Source organism: Morone saxatilis, unplaced genomic scaffold, assembly GCF_004916995.1.
Source record: "Morone saxatilis isolate NCDOM2014 unplaced genomic scaffold, NCSU_SB_2.0 Contig11, whole genome shotgun sequence".
Lineage (NCBI taxonomy): Eukaryota > Metazoa > Chordata > Actinopteri > Moronidae > Morone > Morone saxatilis.
In genome coordinates, this window is record NW_023339663.1 from 11871794 (window position 1) to 11885738 (window position 13945).

Here is a 13945-nt window from a genome sequence, read left to right on the forward strand (position 1 = left end):
ACACACACACACACACAATGAAGAGATTCTTGTGAATGAGAGCATGAGAGGGTGTCAGTGCTTGCGCAGTACAGTGCTGATATATGCATTGAGCTCCTGAGCTAAAAATAAAGATCACACTGAATGCTGTGCCACTGAAAGTTGCAAGACTGAATTCAAAGTGACAAGTCTAGTTCTCTCCCGACAGAGCAATGAGGTCCCACCCTCGTCACAGATCCAGGAGGTATTTTTTGACATTCGTTTTTAGTAAAGAATTCTAATAAAAGCTTCTTCCAAACAAAACTTCACATTTGATCAGGATAAAAATGCAACACAGGAAAGCCTAAAATATCTTTGAAATACAATTCAAAAGTCGTATTTAGCAGTGGTTCCCAAACGTATCCCCTCAGCCCTATCAGATGAGCTCAAGTGCCCCTTCTTCCACAGCAGTCGTGTTCTTTATGAACGGATCGTGATATTTAACACTGTTTATTATAGAAAAAGTGGATATTGTTACCATACGTTTTATTTCTTACAATCTATTTGTCAGTGTTATGGTTGCTTTGGTCAGGTTTGTATGCAATATGTTTTCCATTATTACCTCCAGCAAGGAGGTCATGTTTTCGGTGCCGTTTGTCAGTCGGTCAGCAGGATGTCAGCAGATGCACTAAGAAGTTTTTCACTTTCATTAACATTGTGAGATCGGTCTCTAGGTTGTAACACTGGTGTCCATTTTAAAATGGACTGAATTCATTGCGTATGCCCAAACCCATAATTAAAGTGAATGGTGTGCCTAAACATACAAAACAGCCACCTCAAACGCCCTGGCAGTCTGCGCTCTCCGAGTGCCCTTTCAGTGTTTCAACTGTTTCAAGTGTTCATCCATTACTTGCTAATTCCACTGTTCATCTCTTTCAGCTATTCATTTAAATAATTTATCCATTACATTTAAGTGTCCATTACTTTTTGCTATTTAAACCATTTATTAATTTCTTTTTATCTTTTTGATCCATTACTTTTAACTGTTTTGAGTTCCCTGTTAGCTCGCTATCGGGATTTTATCTCCTTTTATGGTGTTGCGTGTTACAACTGACTCAGGTTGGTGGGCGTACCATCAAGATACCACCTATCGTAGGTGGCATCTTGCTTGTTATAGTAAATACTACAAAACAGCCAGCCTCACACCAAATTGTAATTTGATTTGTGAATTAATTTCCCTCCTTTGCATAAATATGCATATACATATTTGACAATAATTTTCTATATCCCTGTTTAATCTTAACTAAAGCAACACCTCTTTCTGTCAGCATTCTATAAAATGGTGAAATATACCCCACGAGGCATTGGTAGAGACAAATGGCGTCCTATCGATCACATTTGGAGTTCATCTTTTTTTCCTAAAGGCATATGAAACGGTTGCTTTTTCAATATAAAGAAAGAAAGTTATCTTTTCGAGTTTTGCTGAGTCTCTGCCAGGTCAGATCAACTTCCCTGAGCCTGTACTGTGTCACTCATTTATTTTCTGAACATTTTGTATCCCACACTTCATTGAAAACCACATTCAGACTCAAAATCAATAGCACAAAAAAAGCAGTTATTACATTTTGGAAAGACATTTATTTATCAATAAAACCAATGGAAAAAGCAGTTTTATTATGAAATATCTACAACCCCTATGTTATTAACTGTACAAGAGAAATGAGAATAAAAATTAAAATAATAAAATAAAAGCACGATGTTTTTTGTGCCGTACTTCCATTTCAGGTAGTCTACCTCTGAGATTAGCTGCCCTAGGACTGTTCACCGACCAGACTGATCATTGGTTAATAGAATAGTTCAAAGTACATAACGTACGTAAAACACAGGGGACAGGACGTGTTTTATTTCTTGGTGTTAGTGTGTACATGAGCTTTAAAATATCGTCAAATCTAAAGGAAGGATTAGAAATGCCAGAAATTGGCTCTTAAACAATCACAAGAATCTAAACTGATGACCAATAACTTTACAATGTTTATATACAATGTGTAAGTACAATTTCACTGCAGTGTAAGGCTTAATCAAAGAGCAAAACTAAATAATGTAATTATATTACATTTCATCTCATTACTTTAGCATTTGTGTTGGAAAAACTACACAATGGACCACTGTTTTTGTTTTAGGGTTTGAGAAAATATTTTGAAAAGATGAATACGGATGGAAAGGGGAGTGTAAATGTTCATAAGGGCGAAATGGTCCGATTTTTGCTTTACATTCGTTTGGCCACTCGTTTTAACTGTTGGGATGTTTTATAGAAAATGGATTTGGATTTCTGAGGTTCAAGCAGGCTGAGGTTTCCTTCAGAAATGCTCCTCACAACTCTTCGAGGCTTATTCTCCTCTGAACCTGTGGACGGACACCAATCAATAGTATCAACAATGAACACGAGTAAACTTCTTCATTCCCAATAACTCTGAATCAATGCATGTGGATCTCATGATTACAATTACAACCTTTGGAACTTTGACATTATACTCTATATGTATTTTGTCTTCCATGTCTGTGTTTCTGAAACTTACCAGCAAAACGATGCACTCTGAGCGGTCTCCGTGACACCGAGGGGTCTTTCTTTATACGTTTTGGTGCAGAGAGATCCTGTGTTAACTCTTCTCGGATGCTGCTACAGTCAATGCAATGGATGGATAAAACAGAAAAAGTAATTAAGCACAGTATCAAAGGATTAACACTCACAACTGGTTATTAATGTTGTGCAAAGCTTTAGTCTGTAAAATGTTTTTGGCACATTACCGGTTAAATTTACGTTTTCCTTGTGCAGCAGACGTCATGTCCATGTAAGTCGGATGGGCTCGTCTCACGTCTTGTAAAGACGGAATCTGTTGTCTACAGAATAAAGGTTTACGTTATCATGAAATCTCCGCTGTTTGGACTTCACATGGGAATAAGCAACATTTCCCTTTGTATTCAAAATCAGATGACTAAAAAAATAAAATAGCTTATAACTGATCATTTTGTGTTGTATTCCAAAAGATGTGTATACAAATCTGACCTTTTGATATCTGATGCTTTGTTTGCACCTGCATTCAGAAATTTGGTTATGCAAATTTGGTTGTTGTTCAGATGACTTTGAAGCAGCATTTATTTTTTATTTTTTATTTTTTTTTACCATGGCACCTACAGGTATAAAGTGAGTAAATCCATTTTTAAGGGGTGTTCCTGCCTTTAGTTTTTCTACATAGAGTTGCATGTTATTAAAACATTTTCTGATGCACACTGAAAATATCACATCATGCTGATTTAAGATTTAATCTTGTCCGTAAGTTTCAAATTGTACTGGTTCAATATCAGGCAAGGATTCAGATCTAACCAGTAAACTCAATCTCTGTCATTGCACCAATAATCTGGAGACCATGTATGACCATTTGACCTTAGTGAGTCCTATGAGCGGTCGGAGGCATCTCAAAGCAGAAAATCAACCTGCTGAAATCAGTTAAAAAAAAACAATCAAACTGTCCAAGTCTAGGGATTGCCTGATATGTTTTTTTTAGCAGGGACGATACCAATTATTAGTAATCAAGGAAACAGATATTTGGAACCGATGTACATAACAATTTTAGTTACACTCCCAACACTTTATTCTAAATTTTAACTAAGAACATTTACTCAAGTACTGTACTTAAGTATAATTTAGAGTAGGGATGGGGATGATTCATTTTTACTGATATTGATACAATTTGAGATTGCTTAACGATCTTCATCGATACCACTAGACAAGACGACAATGTATTCTTAACAGAACTGGTATTGCTTTTATTCCTTAATTGCAGTTGTCAAGCTATTCAATTGAATTAAAAAAACAATCAATATATGTATGTGCATCTGGGATTTGATTGATTAAATGACATAAGTCTCTTGAGACTAGGGCTGAAGCTATCTGTGTCTTCTTGTGCTGTTCACAGCTGAGTTGGTCCAGACTGTGGACAGCTAATTAGCTACCCAGCAGATACAAATGAGTTTAATTAAAATAGTCTAAATTAGAGGTAAAACATTGCTGTCTGTTGGTCAATTGATTGCGTTTTCACTTACGATTTTATCCACTGATGAACAATGACTTGTAGCTGCTAGCTAAGTAGCTTTTTACAGTGAAGCATTAACGTCTTGCTATTGTGCTAGGCTAGTTCGGTTTTACAACAGACACACTGTACAGAGTTTATTTAACAGGAACCGCTAGTCAGTCAAAATCGATATGCTCAGACCTTTTTGATTTTCGGGTTTGAGAAATTTGGAACCGGGTCCTTATAGAACAATCGATCCTCATCCCTAATTTTGAGGCATTGGTACTTAAGTATTTCCATTTCCCTGTGGCGCAGCAACCTTCAGCATTGATAGGTCATTACTTGTAACTAGTAGATGTGTAACCAATCCGATGCCGTGGGTGGGACATTGAGCGAGACTACAGAGAGGCAGAGTGAGCTCTGAAACGTTCTCATGATTCCCCAAGTAGCGCATTTTTAAATGAATTGATTCTATCAGCAATTGGATAAAAAGAACAAACAATACCGATAATTGGAAAAATGCTGAATATTGGAATATGTCATTGGCCAGGCCGATAATCGGTCAACTTTTTCTTCCCTCTAGGGTCCTTGTGTGCTAAACTTTACAAGAACTCCGCCCAACTCACTTACTACTTTTCTACAGTTGCGAGAGTAAACCTAATGGTCTTGCAAGAAAAAGTATTACTAAAAAGGTAATGCTTTTTCTTGCTATCTTAAAGCAACAGTTTTCCTTTGAGATTTGACCAGGTGGTAAGTCTCAAAGTCTGGATTAGCCCCGATCTTTAGTATTTGAGGAAAGACAAAAAGGTATGCTTGTGGGGTCAGACGGATGTTTTTAAGCAATTTGATTTGTTTGTGTTGCAATTTTGCTAATTGAGGCGATGCTTTTTGATTTTGAGGTTGGTTAAGAACAAATTTACCTAACAATAAAATGATACACACTCAAAGTGTTATGATGAAGACTCATCTGCTGGGAGCACCATTCACTAACACAAACCCTTTTTGCTGCTATAGCTCAACATGTTTCCTGTTTTGTTTGCCACTTCCAGCTGAAGACACCATGACGTTGCTCAGCTCAGCTGACTTAAGCCTCTTGGCCCAATGTTACAGTCTGGAAACTTGCTGCTGGTGAGAATACTTATACTATTTGCACTCTAGTCTCTGTCTTGTTTTGAATAAGGTTCGGGGGATTTACCACTTCTGAATGGTTTAGTTACCATCCAGACTGAGTGTCTTTTACACAGAATTGTTCAATTGCTTTGAAACTTTCAGTGGAAAGTCAGAGCGATGTGTTTTAAGATTTTTTTTAAACATTTTATGGAACTGATTCGGGAGATGTCCGAGTTAGTTTCAGTCAATTTTAAAAAATGCAATAGATGTTTTTGAATTAAGTAAATAGAATATGTATCCTAATGTAATTCTTAAAATTTTCTGTGTACTGTGTGAACTGTCCGGGTTGTATACTGAACCCAACAAACGTTGAATCACTGTGCGTGTGTAAGAGAGTTAGGCATTTTAAGGCATGGGTGACATAAGGAGTGTTTTTCCCTCGGTACCAATTTTTCTTAAGAAACATCAAGAAAAATAAGTGGGGATGTCCCTGATGTTTTAATTTCAATTAAGAGAGTTAATGACATTTGTTCATTTGTGTTTGCTATGCTTATTAAATGCCTCAAAACAGTAAATTCAAAGACACATGGTGAAGGAGTAAATTCTGATTTCTGTCATTACGTGTTCTGACAGTTGGAGGGAATCAGTTTACACAGCGACATGTTGAAGTATAAGTCTGCCAACTGAAAGCACACGACAAGTGATGAAATAAAAAGTGTTTTTGAAGGGATTTTGTGAACATCTATACTACTTTTTTTTCTCCACCCAGCTTAACTTGTGTCTCTTACACAAGGGTCTTGGCCACTGATTGGACAATTGCTAGATTGTCAAGACATCAACAACATAAGATAACAATCAATCTTACGTGATACATGAGACATCCGAGTGATTGTGTGTGCAGGCCAGAGAAAAGGATAAAACACTCCCAGGCTAACTCCACATTGCTGAAAGCACTTGTTGAGATACATTGTTTGGTGGAACAGGAGGCAAGAAAGTACGACAAATGGCTCTGATACATTGTGTCAGCTGTTGCAGTTTTTCCCTTCTGAATTTGATTTATAAAAATGTCTACAATTAGATTATATTATATCAGTTTTGGTTTCTGCTGTGGCAGAAGTTTTTTCTTTGGTGTTTCACACATCTCCCGTGAAGAGGAGTGTTTTCTATAGTATTTCTTACAATATTTCATGCTTATGTGACACTACTGTAGCAGTAACATTTTGGAGTGACCACAGGAGTGCAGTAGGCAGTATGTGGGTGTATCGATGCATTTGTTTACGACTACTTCAACGTGTTAAAAAGGCTGCACCATATGGACTGCCAAGAGAACCAATATACTGTATGTGTGGAGTCAAGAGAACTGTAATCCACATTACAAGCCAGCCTGAAAACTGACTTGTAATGTTTTAGAAGAGAGAAAATATCTTCTGAAACACTGTGAAGTGTGTACAATGGATGGACAAAAAGTCATGATGGAATTATAAAGAATGGCTAAAACAAACTGAGTCTTACAATTAACCTCTAAATAATTATATAAACTGCTAAACAACTTAAAATCATGAATATTTTCTCACCTTTTGGTAGGAATTTGGGCCCCCTCATTGGCCTTGGGAGGATGGAATAGTTGACTGGGACCTGAGAAGTCAGTGGACTTTGATGCTTGACAAGGACTACCGCTGCCTATTATGATGGTTGCATTACTTGCAGTTTGACCATCATTTTCCAGAACTTCAAAGGTCATGTTGGGATCAATGGGGCTGGAGGAGCCCAGTCGCAGGGCTTGAAGAGTTTTTTGAGCAGGTTCTGGTGTGCACTGAAGTGGGAACATGCCCTCCTCAAAGACTTGGGCTTTGACGATGGCCTGGGGGCTTTGCGGTGGGAGTGACGCACACAGATTTCTCCTGATGGGCATTCTGGGACGTGGTTCCTGTTTCATATCCGTCTGATTTGCACAGCCTAAAAAAACCAAACGATAACGATCAATTAATAGAAATTAAACAAACAAAGCAGCAAGAAAATGAATTCAAGCTAAATGACTAAGTGCAGTGTGGGACTGAACACAGCCTCAAACACCATCCGAGGACTAGACACACAGCGCTTTCAGGTGGAGGAGGGAGAAGACGAAATGCATTACTGGAGAAATAAGAAGTAAACAAGTTCATAACGAGTTAATTTGTGTCTGTTAACGTTGTTATACATTGTCCGTGATGTTATACTGTGTTGAAATAAATTAAATGTTTCTCCTTGATGGTTGTTCTGACACATTCAGGTTCATAACCGCTTTTCCATTATTGTTTAACAGGCGGACGCTTAAATATATATATTTAAATAATTAATAAATTAATATCATAAACGTCCAACGATTCGTCGAGTATTGGCTTTAACAACTGCTACTCAACTAGGATAATCTTTAGTTGCCTAACTAGAATTGTCAATCAACAATATTTTCAAGTTTTTGACTATTAAAACTCTCAATGAAAAATACTCAAGGAAGCTTTCCAAATATTGTATATTCAGTCATGAATATTTAATTTTTTTGTGAAATTCTTAATAATCATAAAATACTACCTCTGTCTGCAAAGTAAGTTGTGTATCCAGTGTTTATGGGTCTGAATGTTACTGGTCAAAATATCGCATGACAAAGGATGTGGTATGGCAGCAATGCCACCATGTTACTTTGTGACTAAAATGTTTGCTAATAGAAAGAACAATCTCTGCAACTGATATATCAGTTCAAATGGATACTGTTATCTTTAGGACAGAACATTTTTGCAGTGCCAACCATCATGAAGTCCGCAGGACAGACAGGCCACATGCGGAAACCCATGCAAAGGTTGTTCTACCTGCACTGTCTTGATAGACACTTAAAAACTGAATGTACCTTTAACAGTCACTATGTTTGTTTACCACTTTGTCAACAGATCTTTTCCTTAGTTGTCAGACTATATGCAAGCCTTTTTTATCCTCACATTTGGTCCTTGAGAAACAATTAAGAACAAGTCATAATGTTACATAATATTAAGCCTTTGCAGATTCCATCATGTGTAACAATCCATCTTTGAAATACATTCAGCAATGCATTGTTTACAACTAAGGGCTTTCAAAGTGAAAGCAAATCAGACCACTTTGAAAAGAAAGCATGGCAATGGTAAACACCCTCCCCCCAAATTATGCCGTCCCCCATACTCAATCAGTGATCAGTAATAAGTGCTGAAGTGCCTGCCTTAGGCTAAACAGTGCAATTTAAAAAATGTCACAACAGAGAAATGAGATGGATCGTTCCCTTAAGTTACATAAAAGTGTGATCAGTAGTGTTGGAGATATTATGCATGGCACAAGGCAATTACACATTATAGTGCCCTTCTTGCACATATAAGCTTTACAATATCGGATTGGAGCTGTGACATGCAATATTACCCTAAAAAGCACTGTTTTGTTTTATAAATAGACCAGAACTCGAGGATGTTATCTGCCAACAGCCTTGGAACGTTTTTTGTTTTTTTTGTTAACTGAGAAAAACATGGTGCTCAAACAGACAACTCTGTGAACTCTGCGTTTGAAAGGAGAAAACGTAGGTGCTGCTGCAGGTATTACTTGTTTAAAAAAAAAAAAAAAAAAAAAGGAGGAAGAAGGGGAAAAAAAGCCCAACAAATAAAAAAAATTATGTTAATATATCATAGGGTACTTAGTTTGTTGCTCCCATAACATTAGAATGTACCATTCCAGTGACTACAAGGGGACAATAAAATCATGGGGCGATAAATTTGCCCTAAAGCAGTGTCCGTGTGCTGGTGTTAGCTAGCTGCAACGGCCTCTTTATTGTCTCCAATAGCCATTTTCTTTTGTTATAGTTTGTCTTTTTTTTTTTTAAACAAATAGTTTTCTCTTGCACTGCTTTGTAAAAGTATGTAACTGGTTACTTATACACATAGCTAAACAGGAACTAGTACGTTTTGAAGCTTTTGAGGTTGGATTATATTTGATTGTGGCAGTGATTGAGATACTGTGAGAACACAAAAAAAGGTTTGCCCTCCTCTGAGTTTGAGCCAGAGTGTGCTATTGTGAAAATGACCCCCATAAAACATAAAATGTTTCATCATTCTTATCTCTCAGCGCCCAATTGTCCTACATAAAATCAAGGGCACTATCAATCTTTGAAATTTTTCAAACCTGTATCAATATTTATTTTATAAGTTAGCTAAGCTACAAGATGAGACTGCATTGCAAACTGGTGTCCGCATGAGCTGCAAAAGATTGTCTGCACTGTTTTATAAGTAAAAGGCTAGCGAGGATTGCCCCTTTTTGCTGTTCCAACAGAGTGAAGAGTGTCGGTGAATTAACAATCTAGCGTTACCCAACTGTGTAGGTAATTTTTCAGCCAAGCATACTGTAGTTAGTCTGGTACTGACAGACAGCTAACGCTAGCAGACAGTGAACAGTATTCAGAATCAGTTTTTAAATAGCATAGGGACTGGTTGAACCTGCATTAATTACGAATAATTAATCCAAGAAAGCAGATTCCCAACAGAATTGATGTTCATTTTTTTTTAGGAAAGCTGTAATAGAAAGCTGAGTTTGCAAAGTTAAATATGTGCAATGTTGAAATTAAAATAGATTATGTTTAGCCAGAATGACAATGAACCCTTGGTTCCTTCAGCATTACCAATTTTAAACACAAAAACATAATTACCAAATAATATACATTGTAATTTATTTAAATATGGATTGATACAGGAAACTGTATCCAGTAGTTTTTTGCCACATTGTCTTGCTCCATTTAAAAATGACAGCAACAAGAAAGTTGCAGGTTGCAGGGCACAATGAAGTTAAATCACGGTGTCTGCATCCCATTATGAACACCATTAGACTCATGGCATTTCCTGTAGAGGTGTGGTGAGGGTGAAGGAGGGGGCTAAAAAAGGAAACATGCCAGCACATAAAGGAAGTGAGAACACTAAATGCAAAGGTGAATGACTGATTTATACATTACCCTAAATATCAAAATGCAATATTTAGCAAATGTGAGTCAGACTACAGACAGCACACCGAGTGAGGAGACGATGATAAATAGCCCCTTTCTGTGGCAGAGGAGTTGTCCCTAGCAATAAATGGCAGCAGAGTTCCTTCAATCACATATTTTTGGCTTGTAGGGGATTAATACATGCATGAGTTGCTATTTCTGGCGGAGGCTGCACTGAATTAGGGTCGCCTGGTTGCTGCTGCCTGTTTTTTATAGTGCGCCTTTTCTGGTTGGTGGAGCAGGGGAGTTTACGTCTGTTGACGTTTTTTCCTGCCCTGCTGTGGATCTGCATTTTCATGAATGAAGCTCAAGAGGGATTGGGAGGGTTAGATGCTAGACAGACAGAGAAAAAACATTTGAGGGTAGGAGGGAAAGAGAGGCAGAATGGAGGAAAAAGCCAGACTAAAACACGTTTGATGCAAAAGGGACAGCAAAATCCAGGGAGGAAAAAATAGATAAGAGAGAAGTGAGGGTAGAAGATCGAATGGGAATATAAAAATAACAAGATAAAAGGGGCACAGGGAGCTAGCTGAATAAAAAAAAACATGAAAAATATTACTAAATGCATGTATGGAAATGGTATAATCAACACTACATTGTGGAATGCAGAAATATTCCTTCAAAGTGACACTTTTGTATGATTCGCTATTATTTAGCAGTCCACAAAGAGTTAATGCTCTTTCAAAACCCCGACCCTCTCTAAAACCAGTGAAATTTGATTGGCTTTGCAAGCTGCAGGGTGGAGCTATTTCTCATAACATGCTGCAGTGACTACCATTAACAGCTGAGGAAGCAGTAAAAGACAGACAAACAGCATCAGGATAAGATCAGAGCAGTTTGTCTGAATGATAAAAAAAAGAAGCTTTATTTATTAAAACATCTATGCTATTTCAAGTCTATATTATTCAGAATATGTCAGTAACTGACCAGTCATTTACCACAGCTGATAATGCTGCACAACATGTATCAAGTTCTACCCATTGTGTGTATATACACTACATGCATGTATGAGTGGTAGCTCTAGACTGAAATTAAAATGGACAGGGTGGTTTTCAAGGATGCAAGTGTGAGCCAGTGAATGCATAATTGAGGAGGATGCAGAGTTATGATTTTATTAGAGAGATGAAACTGTGGCTACACGATCCCAATAATGTGAAAAGAATGACGCTAAGAGAGTTATTTTAATGATACTGACTATATGGTTATTCACTATTAAGCTATTGTTAAGCATGTAATAAGGCTTGCATGTATGTTAAAGGTTAAAATGGGATGAATGCCTGGACAATGTATCATTTCATAAGGTGCTGCTTCAAGATAGGCTGTAACTACAATCAATTATTCAGCATTTTATTTAGATGTTTTTGAAATAATTTGAACATTTTGTCCGGCACATGTAGCTATAATAAAGCACATTTAGCTAGTGTACTGTGCACTATTGTTGAAGGTGCATTGTAATAATTACTTTATGTATCTAGAATTTTTAGTTTAAGGAAGGTTGTGGATTACTGCATTGTTTTTATGCCTCTGATCACAGGAATTAATACAAGTATTATTCTATTAGTGTAAATTAAAAAGTATTTATTGTGTTTTTAAATATCAAACCCACTCAAAGCTTTACTATAGGTGTGGCAAATGCTCTATGAAACTGAACGAATTTAGCCATTTAACTTCATTGTTAAAATAAATAAAGCTCACCATCTTCTGGAAAGATGACCGTAGTGAAGAAAAGAGAAATGAGAAAATAACAATAAATGACCAAATGGGAAAAATAATAAAAGAACTGGCTTGAAATGTATAAAGAAGGGTCGGACAAACAGGCCATATAGGGAAAACTTTAAACACTGAAAGAAAGGAGTTCACTTATTAAATTAAGTTATAGTGAAATTTAATAGCAGTGGTGACAAACTCCCTGGTGCTTTCATGTTTCATTTCCATTCAAGGAACTCTGGTCATCTGGCAGGAGTATTTTCTTCAAAAGTTACATTTCCCACAATTTCTTTCAATGAAATGTAGACCACCTGCAGTAAATATCATTACAGCCAATTTGAACTGCAATATTTCACAAAGGTTTTTGTGTTACATTTCCCTAAAGGTTCCCTGTGTACAGTTTTCCCTCTATAAAACTGGTTTTGAGTATTCACATCATTTCATTATTCAAGTTTTGGCCAGGGCAGAATGTCTGCAGCACAACTATAAATCACATTATATTACATGTCTGACTTTTATTGTGTATTTTACTACTCTGAACAAGTCGTCTCAGTTAAACTGCTAAAAACATGTTCAGCAAATAAAAAGCAACATGGCAAAGCGAAAAACAACAGAAAATTTATATGGCACAAAACACAACCCTATGATCTGCGTTTTCTGCTTCAATAAAACATAGCATCATCTCCTAAACTGTGTTTGGGCAAGTGTGATGGATTGAGTGAAAGGTGACAAGGAGAGCAAATAAGTGAATTATTGGGGGGGGAGGGGGGATTAACAGGTACGCAGGGGTTTTAGATTAATGACTACCGTATGTTAGCAAGACGGGGGAGAGAGGAAAGTAGATTTACCGTTTGGTGATGGAGCAGCATTGCACAATGATGCTCTTTTTGTGCGCCCCTCCGCACCTGAGGACAAAAAAATTTTAAAAAATCACAGAGATTCAAGGGGAAGCAACATCAACAACACATCATCAACAACACATTATCACAATTACAATAACGCAGAGAGCTTGAAAAGCTTCTGTAACCCTATTGTGGTTTTCCTTCATTAAAAGTGTTTAAAAAAGAATTACCACCAATTATTTGGAAAGTGCTAGCTTACATTCTGTCCTTTTTACTTACTGAATTGGAGATTTAAAGTAAGTCAAAAGTATTTAGACTTTAATGAAACATTGCTTCATGGCATAAAATAAAAAATGACAGTGGTGAAACATTTTCCAATACCTAAAAAATAGCTTTACATTCAACCCGCTAAACATTTTGTGATTCTATCCTATCTTTTTCTTAAGAAAAAGTCAGCCCATATATAAATATTATATATATTGTAAAAAAAATGTAATCTCACTCAAAAGCCCAAGCATGATTCACAGTGCAATGCAGCAGAGACATTAAGTCAGAAGAAGTTGGAAGTGTAACGTTTCATAATGAACTGCTCAAAGACCAAGACAACCTTAATACAAACATCTTATAATCTTTTAAACTTTAAATTATGACCCACAGGAGCCTGACACTAATATCTGTCTGCGGGGATATCAAATTCTTTGTATTACCGAAGAATTACTAAATGTAATACAAATTAAAAGAAGCCAGCAGTGGAACAGAGGGACAGGTGCAGAGTTTACGGTCTCACAAATGATAAGACACCATCATAGTAATTGAGTATTGTTGGCGCCAGCTTTGGTTCATGCTCCACTGTCTACCATGGCTTATATGTCATGAGGGCCTGGTGCTGCTAGGTCATGCAGAGATGACAGTTAAAAATGAACTTGTGGGTCCCACAATACACACTAGACCTGGAGTAATGCCAAATACACTTATTGAACTACCTTACAGGTAGACATGGGAGGATATGAAGATTTCATGTCACGATTATCTTGGCAAAAATAATTGCATTTACATGACATCATCACGATAATCATGAAAATATACTTCCTACTAAAATATACTGGAATCACTTTACCCTACATTTTGTTAAGAAACACATATTTATTGCATCACAGATTGACATTTATTTATTATTGTTGTTTTTTATCGTGACGCATGATAATCCCGTACATCTTCCCATCCCTACTTACAGGACA

General features: G+C 36.8%; 1 protein-coding gene across 2 annotated transcripts in view; it reads right to left on the reverse strand.

Annotated features, from left to right (window-relative positions):
• Positions 1–1576: 1576 nt before the first annotated feature.
• Positions 1577–13945, reverse strand: part of kif18a (kinesin family member 18A) — a 29240-nt gene continuing 16871 nt past the window's right edge. The window contains exons 13-17 of one of the 2 annotated variants that reach the window (XM_035682248.1): positions 12714–12770; positions 6713–7094; positions 2764–2856; positions 2535–2632; positions 1577–2361 (exon numbers count right to left, since the gene is read on the reverse strand). In XM_035682248.1, coding sequence (XP_035538141.1) covers positions 2225–2361; positions 2535–2632; positions 2764–2856; positions 6713–7094; positions 12714–12770 — 767 coding nt within the window. In that variant the 3' untranslated portion in view covers positions 1577–2224. Of the gene's footprint in view, positions 2362–2534; positions 2636–2763; positions 2857–6712; positions 7095–12713; positions 12771–13945 lie in introns of both variants that reach the window. The other variant, XM_035682247.1, reaches the window with a different exon arrangement.